We start from the raw sequence: 17,946 nt of genomic DNA, 5'->3' as shown, positions 1-17,946 counted from the left end.
TCACTTTGGGGGGGGGCCCCCCTCATTTTAGGGGCCCCCCTTCATTTGGGGGGGCTCCCCCTTCATTTGGGGGGCTCCCCCTCATTTTTGGGGGCCCCCTCATTTTGGGGGTCCACCCTCATTTTGGGGGGGGGGCCCGTTCATTTCGGGGGGCGTCATTTTGGGGGGGGCCCCCATTTTGGCCCCCCCCGTTCATTTTGGGGGTTCCCCCCCCCCATTTTGCGGACAAACCACCCGAAAGCCATTTAAAAAAACAGCGATTTTTTTATTGCCCCCCCCCCCGAAAGGGGGAGGGGCCCCCCCAAAGGGGGGGGGCGGGGTCAGGGCGGGGGCGCGGGGGGGCGGGGCGGGGGGGCCGCCCCCCCGCCACCAGGCCCGCAGCGTCTCGCGCCAACCCCCCCGCCCCGGGGGGCCCCCCCAGGCTCCGGGGGCGTGGCAGCACCTGCGGGGGAGGGGCGCTCAGTGCTGGGGGCCCTTGGCCCCACCCTCCTTGGCTCCACCCCCTCCCTGCCCACCTCAGCCCCCCCCCCCCCCCCCCGGGTCCCCATGGACCCCCAGTGCCCCCCGAAGTCACCCGTGTCCCCTCCACGGCCCCCCCGGCCCCCATCCCCCCGTCCCCCTGTCCCCCCCAATGTCCCCATGTCCCCCCGTCCCCCCGTCCCCCCCATGTCCCTGTGTCCCCCTGTCCCCCCCGTGTCCCCCCCATGTCCCCATGTCCCCCCGTCCCTCTGTCCCCCCCATGTCCCCGTGTCCCCCTGTCCTCCCCCGTGTCCCCCCCATGTCCCCCTGTCCCCCCGTCCCTCTGTCCCCCCAATGTCCCCGTGTCCCCTGTCCTCCCCCGTGACCCCCCCATGTCCCCATGTCCCCCTGTCCCCCCGTCCCCCTCCACGTCCCCGTGTCCCCCCAATGTCCCCATGTCCCCCCCGTGTCCCCCCATGTCCCTCTGTCCCCCCCATGTCCCCGTGTCCCCCGGTCCTCCCCCGTGTCCCCCCCATGTCCCCGTGTCCCCCTGTCCCCCCATGTCCCCCTGTCCCCCCCATGTCCCTGTGTCCCCCGGTCCCCCCCATGTCCCCCTGTCCCCCCCGTGTCCCCCTGTCCCCCCATGTCCCCCTGTCCCCCCCATGTCCCTGTGTCCCCCGGTCCCCCCCATGTCCCCCTGTCCCCCCGTGTCCCCCCGATGTCCCCATGTCTCCCTGTCCCCCCCATGTCCCCCTGTCCCCCCCGTGTCCCCCTGTCCCCCCATGTCCCCCTGTCCCCCCCGTGTCCCTGTGTCCCCCGGTCCCCCCCATGTCCCCCTGTCCCCCCCGTGTCCCCCTGTCCCCCCCATGTCCCCCCCATGTCCCCCCCATGTCCCCGTGTCCCCCCATCCCCCCCATGTCCCCCCATGTCCCCGTGTCCCCATGTCCCCCCCATGTCCCCCCCATGTCCCCGTGTCCCCATGTCCCCCCCATGTCCCCCCCCCGTCACCTGCAGCTGGAACTCGTCGCTCATGCGTCGCAGCTGGCGCCCGTAGCGGCGCGCGGCCCAGAGCACGGGGGGGGCGGAGCGGGGGCGGCCGCGGAACGGGGGGGCGGGGTCCCCGGGGCCCCCCCCGCCTCTGGGGGGGAACGGGGGTCAGGGGCCCGCCCTGAGTCCCCCCCCCCCCCTTCCCGGGGACCCCCCCAACCCTGGGGTCGTGTCCCCCCCAACCCAGGGACCCCCCACCCTGGGGGGGGGGAGGGGGATATTTGGGGGGGGTCCCCCCCCCCAAGTAAAGGGTGCGTGGGGGGGGTGGGGACGCCCCTCCCCGGGTGCCCCCCCCCCAAAAACAGGTCACAATGGGGAAGATTTTGGGGTGCCCCCCCCATAAAAGGGGGGGTAGGGGGGTGGGGGCCCCCCACCCTGGTTCCCCCCCCGGGTGCCCCCCCCAAATTCAGCTGAGCTCCTGGGGGGTAATTGGGGGTTTTGGGGTGCCCCCACCCGGGGGGGGGGGGGGGAGATTTGGGGTGCCCCCCCCATAAAAGGGTGAGTCGGGGGTGCGAGTGCCCCCCAACCCAATTTGGGGGGGGATATGAAGATTTGGGGGTGCCCTCGCACCCTGGGGGGGGGGAGATTTGGGGGGTGCCCCCATACAAAGGTGGATGGGGGGGGGTGTGGGTGCCCCCCAAATCAAACCCCACGGGGGGGGGGAGGTTTTGGGGTGAATCCCCCCCCCCAAAAAAGGGTGCGGGGGGGTTGGGCCCCCCCCCCGATAGAGGGGGAGGGGTTGGGGGTCTCACCTGCCGTGGGGGTGCCGGGCTGGCTGGGGGGGGGAGCCCCCCAGGGGGAGGCGGGGGGAGCCGGGCTCCTGGGGCTCCTGCAGCCGCAGCATCCTCACGCCATGGCGGCCTGGGGGGGGGGGCTGCACCCCAAATCCGGACCCCCGCTCTGCCCCCCAAACGGGGACCCCCCCAAACTGGGACCCTCCCCCCAAACTGGGACACCCTCCCCCCAAACTGGGACCCTCCCCCCAAACTGGCCGTGGCTGGGGACCCCCAGAACCCCCAAACTGGGACCCCCCAAACTGGGACCCTCCCCCCAAACTGGCCGTGGCTGGGGACCCCCAGACCCCCCCAAACTGGGACCCCCCAAACTGGTCGTGGCTGGGACCCCCCCAAACTGGGACACCCTCCCCCCAAACTGGCCGTGGCTGGGGACCCCCAGACCCCCCAAACTGGGACCCCCCAAACTGGGACCCCCCCAAACTGGGACACCCTCCCCCCAAACTGGCCGTGGCTGGGGACCCCCAGAACCCCCAAACTGGGACCCCCCCAAACTGGGACACCCCCCCCCCAAACTGGCCGTGGCTGGGGACCCCCAGAACCCCCCAAACTGGGACCCCCCACAAACTGGGACCCCCCCAAACTGGGACACCCTCCCCCCAAACTGGCCGTGGCTGGGGACCCCCAGAACCCCCAAACTGGGACCCCCCAAACTGGGACACCCCCCCAAACTGGCCGTGGCTGGGGACCCCCAGAACCCCCCAAACTGGGACCCCCCCCAAACTGGGACCCCCCCAAACTGGGACAGCCTCCCCCCAAACTGGCCGTGGCTGGGGACCCCCAGAACCCCCCAAACTGGGACCCCCCACAAACTGGGACCCCCCCAAACTGGGACAGCCTCCCCCCAAACTGGCCGTGGCTGGGGACCCCCAGACCCCCCCAAACTGGGACCCCCCCAAACTGGGACCCCCCAAACGGGGACCCCCTAAACTGGGACCCTCCCCCCAAACTGGCCGTGGCTGGGGACCCCCAGACCCCCCAAACTGGGACCCCCCCAAACTGGTCGTGGCTGGGGACCCCCAGAGCCTCCCCTCCCCAACTGGGCCCCCCCAGCCCAGGGCCCCCCAACGGCCCCCCATAACCACCGTGCCCCCCCCCCGTAACCGGCCCCCCCCGTAACCGGCCCCCCCAAAACGGGGTCCCCCCAATACCAGGCCCCGCCCCCCCAAACCGCCCCCCCCCCCAACCGGGGCCCCCCATAACCGCCCCCCCCAACGGGGCCCCCAAACCCGCGCCCCTCCCCCCCCCCGGCCCCACCTCGGGCTCCGCCGCCGCCGCCGCTCCTCAGCCCGTCCGCCGTCACCTGAGTGACTGACAGCTGCCCCGGCCAATCACCGATGGGAATTCCCCCCCCCCCGCGACGTCACCGCGCCCCGGTCACGCCGGGTGCAGCCCCGCCCCCCCCTCACCTGGGCGGGGCCGGGGCGCGGCGTCACCCGCCCACAGCCAAGATGGCGGCGGCGGCGCTCTAGCCAGGCTTGGGGGGGGCGCCTTCTCTATGGTGGCCGCATCCCGCCGCAAGAGGGGGCGGGGCCACGGGGGGACCCCAAAACGTCCCCTCCCCCCAGGGTGCCCCCCCGGGACCCCCAAAGGTCTCAGGAGGGGCCACGGCCCGGGGGGGAGGGGGGGGGTCCGGGCCCCTCCCCCCCCGGGGACCCAGGCGTCCGGGCCCCTCCCCCACCCCCCGCTGCCTCATGGAAACGGGCCCCTCCCCCCACCCCCCCACCCCCCCCCACTGCCTCATGGAAACGGCCCCGGGGCCGGACTGGGACCCTCCCAGTATCGACTGGGAGCGACCTCGGCCGCCCTTGGCCTGGCTGGGGGGGCACTGGGGGGGCACCAGTACAGCCGGCACCAGTACAACCAGTACAGCTGGTGCCAGTGTCACCAGTACAGCCAGTGCCAGAGACACCAGGGACACCAGTACAGCCAGCACCAGTATAACCAGTACAGCTAGTGCTAGGGACACCAATACAGCTGGCACCAGTGTCACCAGTACAGCCAGTGCCAGAGACACCAGGGACACCGATACAGCCAGAACCAGTGTGACCAGTACAGCCAGCACCAGGGACACCAGTACAGCCAGCACCAGTGCCATCAGTACGACCAGCTCCAGTATAACCAGTACACTCAGCACCAGGAATACCAGTGCCACCAGTACAGCCACTGCTGGGGACACCAGTATAAGCAGTACAGCCAGCACCAGGGACACCAGTATAACCAGTACAACCAGCACCAGGGATACCAGTGCCACCAGTACAGCCAGTGCTGGGGACACCAGTATAACCAGTACAGCCAGTACCAGGGATACCAGTGCCACCAGTCCAGCTGGCACCAGCGTCACCAGTACAGGCAGGGCCAGAGCCACCAGTATAACCAGTACAAGCAGGGAAAGCAGTGCCAGTGCCACCAGTGCCCCCAGTCCCAGTGAGAGCTTGGGGGGGGGGGGGGGTTGGGGGTCACGTGGGCGGGTGACGTCGTCGGCGGGGCCGGTATAAAAACCGGAGCCAGAACCGGGGCAGGGACCGGAGCCGGAGCCAAACCGGATCAAGACCCGGAACCGGAGCCGGCCAGAACCGGATTGGACCGGAACCGGATCAAAGCCCGGAGCTGGATTAGACCAGAACCGGATCAGGGACCGGAACCGGATCAGGGACCAGAACCGGATCAAAGCCCGGAGCTGGATTAGACCAGAACCGGATCAGGGACAGGAACCGGATTAAGGACTGGGGCCGGTACAAGGAGCGGAGCCGGATCCACTCAGAACCGGATCAGGCACCAGAACTGGATCAAGGCCCGGAACCGAATTAAGGACTGGAACCGGATCCCGGACCGGAGCCGGATCTGACCAGAACCGGACCAAAGCCCCGGAGCCGGATCCCAGCAGAACCGGATCAGGGGCCAGGAGGTCCCGGGGGTCCCGGGGGGGGTCTCAGGGGTCCCGGGGGGTCCCGGGGGTCCCGGGGGCGGGGATGAGCGGGGGGGCCCGCGGGGACCCCCCCTACGGCAGCGCCGGGGGCCGCGGGGCGGGGGGGCGCGGGGGGGCGCGGGGGGCCCGGTGCCCCCGGGGAAGCTGCAGCTGCTCGAGCGCTTCTTCACCCCCCGGGCCCCCCCGGGCGCCCCCTCCCCCTCCCCCTCCTCCTCCTCCTCCTCCTCCGGAGGGGGGGGAGGCCACCGCGGGGGGCCCCCCCGCTCGCCCCGAGGGGACCCCCTGAGGGACCCCCTGGGGCTCGGGGACCCCCTGGGGACATTTGGGGACCCCCTGGGGACCCTCGGGGACCCCCCTGACCCCCTCGGGGACCCCCTGGGGACCCTCGGGGACCCCGCCAGGCCCTCGGGCACCCGCCTGCGCCGGGGGCTGAGCCGCAGCCAGGAGCGGCTGCCCCCCAGGGCCGTCCCCGAGGGGCTGGGGGGCACCGTGGGGACCCTCGGGGACCCCCCAATGTCCCCCACGGGGGCCCCCCGCCGCCAGGGGCCGGGCCGAGGCCGGGGTCCCCGCCATGGCCCCCCCGGGACGGGGCTGCGGCGGGGGCAGAGCCGGAGCCAGGAGGGGCTGGGGGGGGCGGGGGGGGGGGGGGGGGGCGGGGGAGGCTCCCCCGGCGCTGGCGCTCGCTGGAAGCGGTGGGGGGGCCCCGGGGGGGTCCCCGCTTCTCCCGCTTCTTGGACGAGCTCACCCGGAGGGTGCTGAGCCCCGCGCACCTCCGCGCCCTGGGGTGGCCCCCCCGGCCCCTGCAGCCCCCCCTGGGGGGGGGCACCCCCCGGCCGCCGGCACCCCGCGCCCCCCAGGGCGCTCTGCCGGGGGGGGGCGGCCAGGAGGAGGAGGAGGAGGAGGAGGAGGAGGAGGAGGAGGAGGATGGGGGGCAGGTACGGGGCGCCGGGGTCCCCTTGTGGGGGGGGGCACCCAAATCCCCGGTCCCCTTGGGGGGGGGGCACCCAAATTCCGGGGTCCCCTTGTGGGGGGGGCACCCAAATCCCCGGTCCCCTTGGGGGGGGGGCACCCAAATTCCGGGGTCCCCTTGTGGGGGGGGCACCCAAACCCCTGGGCCCCCTTGGGGGGGGGGCACCCAAACCCTGGGTGCCCCCTGCCCTCCCCCTCCCTCCCGCAGGAGCCGGGGGCGGCCGGAGGCGCTGGGGGACCGAGGGGGTGAGTTGGGGGGGGGGGAGCGCTGGGGTGGTTTTGGGGGTCCTGGGGTGGTTTTGGGGGGGCAAGGGCAGTTTGGGGGGCTCTGGGGCAGTTCGGCGGGGGTTGGGCAGGTCTTGGGGGGTCCCTGGGGCAGTTGGGGGGGTCGGGGCAGTTGGGGGGTCCCTGGGGCAGTTTGGGGGGTCCCTGGGGCAGTTGGGGGGGTCGGGGCAGTTGGGGGGGGTCCCTGGGGCAGTTGGGGGGGGTCCCGGGCGGTTTTGGGGCTCCACAGCCGCTCCCCCCCCCCCCCCGCAGCCCCCCCCGCCGCGGGCGGAGCTCGACGCCCTCCGGGAGCGGATGGAGAGGTGAGGGGCGGGGCCTGGGCGGCCACGCCCACTGGGGGGCCCACGCCCACCGCGCCTATGGGGTGGGGTCGGTCTGGGCGGGGCTTAGAAGGGTCACACCCCGAGGGGCGGGGCTCTGTGCTCTCCACCACTGGGGGCCTCCAGTGCCTGAGCCCCAGTGCTCCCAGTGCTCCCAGTCCCCTTCTCAAGGGTCCCAGTACTCCCAGTGCCCCTCTCCAGAGCTCCCAGTGCTCCCAGTTCCCCCAGCGTGCCTTCCCAGTGCTCCCAGTCCCCCTCCCAGTGTTTCCAGTGCCCCTCCCAGGGCTTCCAATTCCCCATTTGCCCCTCCCAGGGCTCCCAGTGCTCCCAGTCCGCCTCCCCCAGGGTTCCCAGTGCTCCTAGTCCCCCCAGCGTGCCCTCCCAGTGCTCCCAGTGCCCCTCTCCAGGGCTCCCAGTGCTCCCAGTGCCCCCAGCGTGTCCTCCCAGTGCTCCCAGTGCCCCGCTCCAGGGCTCCCAGTGCTCCCAGTCCCCCCAGCGTGCCCTCCCAGTGCTCCCAGTGCCCCTCTCCAGGGCTCCCAGTGCTCCCAGTCCCCCCAGCGTGCCCTCCCAGTGCTCCCAGTGCCCCTCTCCAGGGCTCCCAGTGCTCCCAGTGCCCCCAGCGTACCCTCCCAGTGCTCCCAGTGCCCCTCTCCAGGGCTCCCAGTGCTCCCAGTCCCCCCAGCGTGCCCTCCCAGTGCTCCCAGTTCCCCCAGTTGGGTGTCCCCGCAGGCTCCAGGACGAATACGCCAACTCCCAGCGGCTCAACCGCCTCCTGGAGGAGCGACTGCGCGGCCTGGTGAGGGGCCCCGGCGCCGGGGGGCACCCAGGGGTGGGGGGCACCCAGGGGTGGGGGGGGGCCTAGGTGGGGAGGGGGCACGAGGGGGTGGGGGGCACTCGGGGGGGGCGCCCAGGTATGGGGGGGGCACCCAGGGGGTGGGGGGGCACCCGGGGGGGGCACCCAGGGGTGGGGGGGCACCCAGGCATCGGGGGGGGGGGGAGCTCAGGTATGGGGGGGGCACCCAGGGGGTGGGGGGCACGCGGGGGTTTGGGGGGCACCCAGGGGTGAGGGGGGCACCCAGGGGGTGGGGGGGCACCCGGGGGTTTGGGGGGCACCCAGGGGTGGGGGTGGGGGGCACCCAGGTATCGGGGGGGCACCCAGGGGTGGGGGGGCACCCAGGCATCGGGGGGGCACCCAGGGGGTGGGCGGCACCCGGGGGGGTGGGCACCCGGGGGGGGGGCACCCAGGGGTTTGGGGGGCACCCAGGTGTGGGGGGGGGGGCACCCACGCGTCGGGGCGCAGGCGCAGGCGGTGGCGCTGGAGCGGGTGACGCTGTCCCGACGCGTGGCCGAGGCGCTGCAGCGGGTGCTGGGGGGCCCCCCGGGCCTGCGCCCCCCCCGGGGGCCCCGGTGAGTGGGGGAGGGGGGATATGGGGGGGTGACCCTGGGGGGGGTGACCCTGGGGGGGGGGGGTGACACTGGGGGGGGTGACCCTGGGGGGGTGACACTGGGGGGGGGGGTGTGACCCTGGGGGGGGTGACCCTATGGGGGGACCCATGGGGAGAAGTGACATTAGTGGAGGGTGGGGGATGTTATGGGGGGCCCATGGGGGGGGACCCTATGGGGGGTGGCGGGGGGGGGGCTTGGGGGGGCCCTGGGGGGGGAGTGACCCTGGGGGGGAGGGGTGACCCTGGGGGGCACTGGGGGGCTTAATGGGGGGGTGACGCGGGGGGGCCCCCGTGTCCCCACAGGCGTCCAGTGAGGATGAGGAGGAAGGGCCTCTGCTGCCCCCCCCCGCCTTCAGGGACCCCCGGGGGGCCCCTGCCGTGATCCCCCACCCCCCCCCGCACCCCAATAAAGCACCCCCCCCCCCCCCCGCTGCGGCCGAGTCCGCCCGGGCCCCGGGGGGGGGGGGGGGGCTTGGAAACGAGGGGGGGGGGCATTAGGACCCCACCCCCACCATGGCCACGCCCCCAAGCAGAAACCACACCCACCCGGGAAAGCCCCGCTCCGAAGCCCCTCCCCTCCCCAAAGCCCCACCTCTCCAGGGTGTCAGGGATCCCGGTGGCTCCGCCCTCCCCTTCCCCCCCCCCCCAGGCCCCGCCCCCTGGAACCACCCCTGCTCCCCCCCGCAACTGCCCCCAACACCCCCAACAGCCCCAGGGACCCCAAAACTGCCCCGGCCCCCCAAACTCCCCCAGGGACCCCCCCAACTGCCCCCACCCACCCCCAAACTGCCCCCAACCCCCCAAACTCCCCCAGGGACCCCCCAACTGCCCCCACCCGGCCCCAAACTGTCCCAGGGACCCCTCAAACTGCCCCCGGGACCCCAAAACTGCCCCCAGCCCCCCCAAAACTCCCCCAGGGACCCCCCCAACTGCCCCCAACCCCCCCCAAACTGCCCCAGGGACCCCAAAACTGCCCCGGCCCCCCCCAAACTGCCCCAAGGACCCCCCAACTGCCCCCAACCCCCCCAAATTGCCTCAGGGACCCCAAAACTGCCCCCAACCCCCCCAAAACTGCCTCAGGGACCCCCCCAACTGCCCCCAGCCCCCCCAACCACCCCAGGGCCCCCAAGGAGCCATTTCGGGGGTCCCCCAGCCCCTTTGGGGGTGCCCCCCCCCCCCCCCCAACCCAGCCCCCCGCGGCCGTCCACCACCGCCTTTATTGGGAGGAGGGGGGGGCTCGGTGCCCCCAGCCCCATCGCGGCCGGGGGCGGGGCGGGGCGGGGCGGGGCGGGGCGGGGCGTGGCGGGGCGGGGTCAGTCGGCGGGGCAGAGGCGGCTGGCGATGTCGTCCAGCAGCCAGTCGATGCCGGCCAGGAGGTTGTGGCCGGTGAAGGCCGAGCAGCCCTGGATGCACCAATGGTGGCTCCGGATGGCGTCCAGCTCCAGGGCCTGCGGGGGGACCCGGGGGTCTGGGGGGGGCCACGGGACCCCCCCCCCCCCCCGAGACCCAGGGGGGACCCCAGACTCCCCCCCACCCAGGGACCCGGGCGGCCACGAGTGGCCCCGGGACCCCCCCCCCCACCCAGGGACCCGGGCGTCTGGTGGGGCCACGGGAACACCCCCCCCCCCACGGCCATGGGGGGCCATGGGACCCCCTCCCCCACCCAGGGACCCAGGGGGGACCCCAGACCCCCCACCCAGGGCCCCGGCCGCCCCCGAGTGGCCACGGGCCCCCCCCCCCCACCCAGGGACCCAGTGGGGACCCCACACACCCCCCACCCAGGGACCCAGGCGTCCATGAGGGGCCATGGGACCCCACCCCCACCCCCCCCAGGGACCCGGGCGTCTGGGGGGGGGGGGCCCAGGGGTTTTGGGGGGGCCCCGGGGGGGGTTTTGGGGGGCCCCAGGTGGCCGCGCACCTCGCGGATGGCGCTGGCCGGGAGGGCGCCGGGCAGGTCCTGCTTGTTGGCGAAGACGAGGAGGGTGGCCCCGGCCAGGCGCTGGGGAGGGGGCGGCGGCGGTGTCACCTCCCCCCCCCACCCCGTGACCCCCAGGTCCCCATCACGACCCGTGTCCCCATGTCCCCATCGTGCCCCCATGTCCTCGTGTCCCCCGTGACCCCCATGTCCCCCCCCCCACACCCCCGTGTCCCCATGTCCCTCGTGTCCCCCCCCACCCTCGTGTCCCCACGTCCCCCCCACACCCCCTTGTCCCCCACGTCCCCATGTCCCCCCCGTGTCCCCACGTGTGTGTCCCCCCCCCCCCCGTGTCCCCCCGAGCCCCAGGTCCCCGCCGCGGCCCCGTCACCTCCTCGCGCAGGAGCCCGCGCAGCTCGCGGGCGCAGAGCTGGAGGCGCTGCCGGTCGCCGCTGTCGACCACCCAGACGAGGCCGTCGGTGCTCTCGAAGTAATTGCGCCAATAGGAGCGCAGGGAGCTCTGCCCGCCCACGTCCCAGACGTTCAGCTTGAACCTGGGGCAACATGGCCGCCGTCATGGCTGCCAATATGGCTGCCAACATGGCCGCCTGCGTCGGCCTCTGCCACTGCCAACATGGCCGCCGTCATGGCTGCCAATATGGCTGCCAACATGGCCGCCTGCGTCGGCCTCTGCCACTGCCAACATGGCCGCCGTCATGGCTGCCAATATGGCTGCCAACATGGCCGCCTGCGTCGGCCTCTGCCACTGCCAACATGGCCGCCGTCATGGCTGCCAATATGGCTGCCAACATGGCCGCCTGCGTCGGCCTCTGCCACTGCCAACATGGCCGCCGTCATGGCTGCCAATATGGCTGCCAACATGGCCGCCTGCGTCGGCCTCTGCCACTGCCAACATGGCCGCCATCATGGTGGCCAACGTGGCCACCAACATGGCTGCCAACGTGGCTGCCATCATTGGCCTCTGGCACCGCCACCATGGCCACCAACACGATCAATGTGGCCACCCCCGCCATGACCAATGTGGCCACCATTGTGAGCTACAAGACCACCACCCCTGTGATCAGCGTGGCCACCGCCCTGACTTGTGGGCCACCACTATGATCAACGTGGCCACCGCCTTGACCAACGTGGTCACCATGGCCATGGCCAACGTGGCCACCATCCTGAGCTACAAGACCACCATCACTGCCACTGCCGTGGCCAAGGTGGCCACCGCCATGACCAACATGGCCACCGGCGCCATGGCCAAGGTGGCCACCACCGTGATCAGTGTGGCCACCACCATGACCAAGGTGGCCACCGTCCTCAGCTACAAGATCACCATCACTGCCCCCATTGTGGCCACCATGGCCACCACCATGACCAACATGGCCACCAGTGCCATGGCCAAGGTGGCCACCACCGTGATCCGCGTGGCCACCACCATGACCAAGGTGGCCACCAGTGCCATGGCCAGTGTGGCCAGCACCATGACCAAGGTGGCCACCATCCTCAGCTACAAGACCACCATCACTGGCACCGCCATGACCAAGGTGGCCACCACCATGACCAAGGTGGCCCCCAGTGCCATGGCCAAGGTGGCCACCACCGTGATCAGCGCGGCCACCGCCATGACCAAGGTGGCCACCACCATGACCAATGTGGCCACCAGTGCCGTGGCCACCATGGCCACCACCATGACCAACGTGGCCACCAGTGCCATGGCCAAGGTGGCCACCACTGCGATCAGCGTGGCCACCACCATGACCAAGGTGGCCCCCAGTGCCATGGCCAAGGTGGCCACCACCGTGATCAGCGCGGCCACCGCCATGACCAAGGTGGCCATCCGCCATGACCATCCTGTGCTACGAGCCCTCCATCACCGCCCCCGGCATGGCCACCATGGCCGCTACCATGACAACCAAGCCCGCCATCACCCCCGCGGCCACCGCGGCCACCGCCCCGGTGGCCCGGTGGCCCGGCGGCTCACCCGCGGTGCTCCAGGGTCTTGATGTTGAAGCCGAGGGTGGGGGAGATGGTGGCCACGTCCTCCCCGTTGAAGCGCTTCAGCAGCGTCGTCTTCCCCGCGTTGTCCAGGCCCCTGCCCGGGGGGGGCGGGGCGGTGGGGGCCACGCCCACCGGCCACGCCCACCGGCCCCGCCCACCGGCCCGCCCACGCCCCTTCCCACAGCCCACCCGCCTCGCCCCCACCTTGCAGCTGGGCCCTGCCCCTTCAGACCGGGCCCCGCCCCCTTCACACCAGGCCCCACCCCTTCGCAGCCAGCCCCGCCCCTTCACGCCCAGCCCCACCCTGGCCGTTGGCCCCGCCCCTACGCTCCCAGCCCCTTCACTCCCAGCCCCACCCCCTGATTGGCCCCGCCCTTTAGCCCCACCCCCTCTCCCTGTGCCACTCCCATGGGCCCCTTAGCCCCACCCCCGCGCTAGCCCCGCCCCGAGCCGTCGGCCCCACCCCTCCATGCTGACACCACGCCCCCTCCCATTGGCTTCCCCCCCCCCCAGCCCCCGACCCGGCTCCCCCCCCCCCCCCCGCCCCCTTCCCCCCCCCGGACTCCGGCCCGGCCCCGCCCCGCCCCCCTCGGGCCCCGCCCCCCGGCCCCACCCACAGCACGAGCAGCCGCAGCTCGCGCTCCTTCTCCCGCATCTTCTTCAGGATCGTCAGCAGCCCCATGGCCGCCGCGCGCGCCGCCGCCCGGCCACGCCCCCCGCCGCTCCGCTTCCGGCTCTGCGCCGGCAGCGCTCGGCGCCCCCTGCAGGGGAGGAGGAGCCCCGGCGGGGGGGTGGTGGGCGTGGCTCGGGCGGGGCGGGGCCGTGGCCGGGCGGGGTGGGGGGACAGGACACGCCCCCCGCCATGGCCGCCCTCCGCCTCCTGCTGCTGCTGCTGCTGCTGCTGCTGCCCCCGGCCCTGCCCGACCGCCCCGCCCCCGCCTGCCGCCTCCAGTGTAAGCGGGGGGACCCCACCCCCCCCCGGAACCGCCCCCTCTCGAGAGACCCCCCCCGAGGGACCCCCCACCCCCCAGGAACCCCCCCCCCAGGGACCCCCCCCCCGCCGAGGGACCCCCCACCCCCCAGGGACCCCCCCGAGGACCCTCCCCCGCTCACTGAGGAACCCCCACCCCCGAGGGACCCCCCTCCCCCCGAGAGACCCCCCCCCCGAGGGACCCAGGGTTTTGGGTCCCCCCCCCCAGGGCCCCAGGGTTTTGGGACCCCCCGGGGTTTTGGCCCCTCCCCCCCGTGGGTGCCCCCCCCCCCAAGGCCCCAGGATTTTGGGACCCCCAGGGTTTTGACCCCTCCCCCCCCCCGTGGGTGCCCCCCCCCCAGGGCCCCAGGGTTTTGGGACCCCCCAGGGTTTTGGCCCCTCCCCCCCCCCCCCCCGTGGGTGCCCCCCCCGAAGCCCCAGGATTTTGGGACCCCCCAGGGTTTTGGCCCCTCCCCCCCCCCGTGGGTGCCCCCCCCCCCCAGGGCCCCAGGGTTTTGGGACCCCCCAGGGTTTTGGCCCCTCCCCCCCCGTGGGTGCCCCCCCCCCCAGGGCCCCAGGATTTTGACCCCTCCCCCCGTGGGTGCCCCCCCCCGGGCCCCAGGGTTTTGGGACCCCCCGGGGTTTTGGCCCCTCCCCCCCCGTGGGTGCCCCCCCCCACCGGTGCCCGCAGGGGTGCAGGTGGGGCCGGGCGCCGGGGGGTGCCGGGGGGGGGCGGCGGCCGCCTGCGTGGGCCACTGCGAGTCCAGCGCCTTCCCCTCCCCCCGCGCCGTCCTGGCCGCCAGCCGCCGCCCCCGCACCTCCCTCGCCCGCTGCTGCACCATCGCCCGCGCGCACAAGGTGGGCGTGCGAGGGTGCGCGACGGGGTGCGAGGGGGTGTGAGGGGGTGTGCGAGGGGGTGTAAAGGGCGTGCGAGGGTGTGATGGGGGTGTGAGGGGGTGCGAGGGGGTGTGCGAGGGGGTGTAAAGGGCGTGCGAGGGTGTGATGGGGGTGTGAGGGGTGCGAGGGGGTGTGCGAGGGGGTGTAAAGGGCGTGCGAGGGTGTGATGGGGGTGTGAGGGGTGCGAGGGGGTGTGCGAGGGGGTGTAAAGGGCGTGCGAGGGCGCGCGGGGCCGTGCGAGGGGGTGCGAGGGGGTGTGAGGGGGTGCGAGGGGGTGTGCGAGGGGGTGTAAAGGGCGTGCGAGGGGGTGTGCGAGGGTGCGATGGGGGTGTAAAGGGCGTGCGAGGTCGTGCGGGGGTGCGCGACGGGGTGCGAGGGTGTGTGAGGGGGTGCGAGGGGGTGTGAGAGGTGCGAGGGGGTGTGCGAGGGTGTGATGGGGTGTAAGGGTGTGCGAGGGGGTGTGAGGGTGTGAGGGGGTGTAAGGGTGTGCAAGGGGGTGTGAGGGTGTGAGGGGGTGTGTGAGGGTGTGATGGGGTGTAAGGGTGTGTGAGGGCGTGTGAGGGTGTGTGAGGTGGTGTGCGAGGGCGCAATGGGGTGTAAGTGTGTGTGAGGGGGTGTGTGAGGGTGCGATGGGGGTGTAAAGGGTGTGCGGGGGCGTGCGAGGGGGTGTGCGAGGGCGCGATGGGGTGTAAGCGTGTGTGAGGGGGTGTGCGAGGGTGCGATGAGGGTGTAAAGGGTGTGCGGGGGCGTGCGAGGTGGTGTGTGAGGGTGTGATGGGGTGTAAGGGTGTGCGAGGGGGTGTGCGAGGGTGTGATGGGGTGTAAGGGTGTGCGAGGGCGTGCGAGGGGGCGAGGAGCACGCGGGCGTGCGGGAGCGTGCGAGGGGGCGTGGGAGGGCGCGAGGGCGGGGGCCGAGGCCCCGGGCGGGGCGGGGCATGGGAGGGCGTGGCCCGGCCCCGCCCGGTGCCAGCCCCGCCCCGCGCCCCGCCCAGGTGCGGGTGACGCTGCGCTGCCCGGGGGGCGCCCGCCGCCGCCTCCAGACGGTCTCGGCCCGCGGCTGCCGCTGCGACATGTGCCGCCTCGCCCGCTACTGACCCCCAACTGGGACCCCCCAACTGGGACCCCCCCAACTGGGACCCCCAACAACTGGGACCCCTGCACCCGGACCCCCAACTGGGACCCCCCCAACTGGGACCCCCCCACCTGGACCCCCAACTGGGATCCCAACTGGGACCCCCCCAACTGGGACCCCCAACTGGGACCCCCAACTGGGACACCCCCAACTGGGACACCCCCAACTGGGATCCCAACTGGGACCCCCCCCAACTGGGACCCCCAACTGGGACCCCCCAACTGGGACCCCCCCAACTGGGACCCCCCAACTGGGACCCCCAACAACTGGGACCCCTGCACCCGGACCCCCAACTGGGACCCCCCCAACTGGGACCCCCCCACCTGGACCCCCAACTGGGATCCCAACTGGGACCCCCCAACTGGGACCCCCCAACTGGGACCCCCCCACCCGGACCCCCAACTGGGACCCCCAACTGGGACACCCCCAACTGGGACACCCCCAACTGGGATCCCACCTGGGACCCCCCCCAACTGGGACCCCCAACTGGGACCCCCCCACCCGGACCCCCAACTGGGCCCCCCCCAACTGGGACCCCCAACTGGGACCCCCAACTGGGACCCCCCCACCCGGACCCCCAACTGGGACCCCCAACTGGGACACCCCCAACTGGGACACCCCCAACTGGGATCCCAACTGGGACCCCCCCAACTGGGACCCCCAACTGGGACCCCCCACCCGGACCCCCAACTGGGACCCCCAACTGGGACCCCCAACAACTGGGACCCCCCCACCCGGACCCCCAACTGGGACCCCCAACTGGGACACCCCCAACTGGGACCCCCAACAACTGGGACCCCCCCCACCCGGACCCCCAACTGGGACCCCCAGCTGGGACCCCCCACCCGGACCCCCAATTGGGACCCCCCAACTGGGACATCCCCAACTGGGACCCCCAACTGGGACCCCCAAACCCAGGACCCCCCAACCAGCCCCCCCCGCCAGGGGCCCCCCCCGCCCCCCCCAACCAGGCCCCCCCCCGGGACCCCAACCTGGGACCCCCCAACCAGGACCCCCACCCGCACCCCCAAACCCGGGACCCCCACCTTCACCCCCCAACTGGGACCCCTGCCCGCACCCCAACCCTGGCACCCCCAAACTGGCGCCCCCGAACGGCGCCCCCCCAACCCGGGCCCCCCCCAACCAGGACCCCCACCCCCACCCCAAACCTGGGACCCCAAATCTGGGACACCCCCCCCCCGGGTGCTGGGGACCCCCCCGGGATGTGGGGTCCCCCCAGATGTTGGGGTCCCCCCAGATGTCAGGGTCCTCCCGGATGCCTTGGGCCCCCCAGATGTTGGGGACCCCTTCAGATGCCTTGCCCCCCCCCCCCCCGAATGTGGGGTCCCCCCCGGATTCGGGGACCCCCCCAGATGTCGGGGACCCCCCCCCAGATGTTGGGGGACCCCCCCAGATGTCGGGGTCCCCCCGCCGGGACGCGCCCCAAGTGCCATTAAACGAAGCTGCAGGATGACAGAGTGGTGGTGGGGGGGGGGGGGCCGGGATTTTGGGGGGCCCCCAGGATTTTGGGGGGGCCCTGGGGCTTGGGGGGCCCTGGGGTTTCGGGGGGCCCCGGGATTTTGGGGGGGCCCTGGGGCTTGGGGGGCCCTGGGGTTTTGGGGGGGGCCCCGGGATTTTGGGGGGGCCCCCAGGATTTTGGGGGGCCCCAGGATTTTGGGGGGCCCTGGGGCTTGGGGGCCCTGGGGTTTTGGGGGGGCCCCGGGATTTTGGGGGGCCCCCAGGATTTTTGGGGGGCCCCAGGATTTTGGGGGGCCCTGGGGCTTGGGGGGCCCTGGGGTTTTGGGGGGGCCCCGGGATTTTGGGGGGCCCCCAGGATTTTTGGGGGGGCCCCAGGATTTTGGGGGGCCCTGGGGCTTGGGGGGCCCTGGGGTTTGGGGGGGCCCCCAGGATTTTGGGGGGCCCTGGGGTTTTGGGGGGCCCTGGGGTTTCGGGGGGCCCCGGGATTTTGGGGGGCCCTGGGGCTTGGGGGGCCCTGGGGTTTTGGGGGGGCCCCGGGATTTTGGGGGGCCCTGGGGCTTGGGGGGCCCTGGGGTTTGGGGGCCCCGGGATTTTGGGGGGCCCTGGGGCTTGGGGGGCCCTGGGGTTTGGGGGGGCCCCAGGGTTTGGGGGGGCCCCAGGATTTTGGGGGCCCTGGAGCTTGGGGGGCCCTGGGGTTTTGGGGGGCCCCCAGGATTTTGGGGGGCCCTGGGGTTTTGGGGGGCCCTGGGGCTTGGGGGGCCCTGGGGTTTCGGGGGGCCCCGGGATTTTGGGGGGGCCCTGGGGCTTGGGGGGCCCTGGGGTTTTGGGGGGGCCCCGGGATTTTGGGGGGCCCTGGGGCTTGGGGGGGCCCTGGGGTTTGGGGGGGGGCCCCAGGATTTGGGGGGGGCCCCAGGATTTTGGGGGGGGCCCTGGGGCTTGGGGGGCCCTGGGGTTTTGGGGGGCCCCGGGATTTTGGGGGGCCCCCAGGATTTTGGGGGGGCCCCAGGATTTTGGGGGGGCCCTGGGGCTTGGGGGGGCCCTGGGGTTTGGGGGGGGCCCCCAGGATTTTGGGGGGGCCCTGGGGTTTTGGGGGGGCCCTGGGGTTTCGGGGGGGGCCCGGGAGTTTGGGGGGCCCTGGGGCTTGGGGGGGCCCTGGGGTTTGGGGGGGCCCCAGGATTTGGGGGGGGCCCCAGGATTTTGGGGGGGGCCCTGGGGCTTGGGGGGCCCTGGGGTTTGGGGGGCCCCAGGATTTTGGGGGGGCCCTGGAGCTTGGGGGGCCCTGGGGTTTTGGGGGGGCCC

General features: G+C 73.7%; 3 protein-coding genes across 3 annotated transcripts; 1 reads left to right on the top strand and 2 right to left on the bottom strand.

Annotated features, from left to right (window-relative positions):
• Positions 1–265: 265 nt before the first annotated feature.
• BAD (BCL2 associated agonist of cell death) lies at positions 266–3,692 on the bottom strand. Its single transcript, XM_087772914.1, is given in 6 exon segments — positions 266–364; positions 367–412; positions 414–442; positions 1,468–1,597; positions 2,259–2,367; positions 3,558–3,692. Coding segments are annotated over 5 exon segments (396 nt in total). The 5' UTR covers positions 2,351–2,367; positions 3,558–3,692.
• A 5,769-nt stretch (positions 3,693–9,461) lies between these two features.
• On the bottom strand, positions 9,462–12,967 carry ARL2 (ARF like GTPase 2). Its single transcript, XM_087773032.1, has 5 exons — positions 12,788–12,967; positions 12,154–12,264; positions 10,555–10,717; positions 10,167–10,247; positions 9,462–9,696 (listed from the first exon to the last, which is right to left on the bottom strand). Exons 1-5 carry the CDS (start codon positions 12,850–12,852, stop codon positions 9,562–9,564), a joined length of 555 nt encoding a protein of 184 aa, XP_087629158.1. The 5' UTR covers positions 12,853–12,967; the 3' UTR covers positions 9,462–9,561.
• Positions 12,894–15,258, top strand: GPHA2 (glycoprotein hormone subunit alpha 2). The gene is made up of 3 exons (XM_087773040.1): positions 12,894–13,123; positions 13,832–13,998; positions 15,029–15,258. The coding sequence occupies exons 1-3, from the start codon at positions 13,033–13,035 to the stop codon at positions 15,128–15,130; spliced, it is 360 nt and encodes a 119-aa protein (XP_087629166.1). The 5' UTR covers positions 12,894–13,032; the 3' UTR covers positions 15,131–15,258.
• Positions 15,259–17,946: the final 2,688 nt, after the last annotated feature.

Source organism: Nipponia nippon, unplaced genomic scaffold (assembly GCF_047370975.1).
Source record: "Nipponia nippon isolate SJK-2023a ecotype South Korea unplaced genomic scaffold, ASM4737097v1 scaffold_38, whole genome shotgun sequence".
NCBI classification, from domain to species: Eukaryota; Metazoa; Chordata; class Aves; order Pelecaniformes; family Threskiornithidae; genus Nipponia; species Nipponia nippon.
Note: the sequence above shows the minus strand (reverse complement) of the source record. Positions and strands in the feature narration are given on the sequence as shown.

What these genes read in the sequence shown, in the direction of transcription:
- ARL2 (XM_087773032.1), bottom strand. Translation starts at nt 12,852, where the DNA reads ATGGGGCTGCTGACGATCCTGAAGAAGATGCGGGAGAAGGAGCGCGAG. An exon ending in AAGACCCTGGAGCACCGCGG is followed by an intron (nt 10,718 to 12,153) that starts GTGAGCCGCCGG and finishes ATGTTGCCCCAG; the next exon opens with GTTCAAGCTGAACGTCTGGG. An exon ending in CGGCCAGCGCCATCCGCGAG is followed by an intron (nt 9,697 to 10,166) that starts GTGCGCGGCCAC and finishes GTCCCCCCGCAG; the next exon opens with GCCCTGGAGCTGGACGCCAT.
- GPHA2 (XM_087773040.1), top strand. Translation starts at nt 13,033, where the DNA reads ATGGCCGCCCTCCGCCTCCTGCTGCTGCTGCTGCTGCTGCTGCTGCCC. An exon ending in CCCCGCCTGCCGCCTCCAGT is followed by an intron (nt 13,124 to 13,831) that starts GTAAGCGGGGGG and finishes CGGTGCCCGCAG; the next exon opens with GGGTGCAGGTGGGGCCGGGC. An exon ending in CCATCGCCCGCGCGCACAAG is followed by an intron (nt 13,999 to 15,028) that starts GTGGGCGTGCGA and finishes CGCCCCGCCCAG; the next exon opens with GTGCGGGTGACGCTGCGCTG.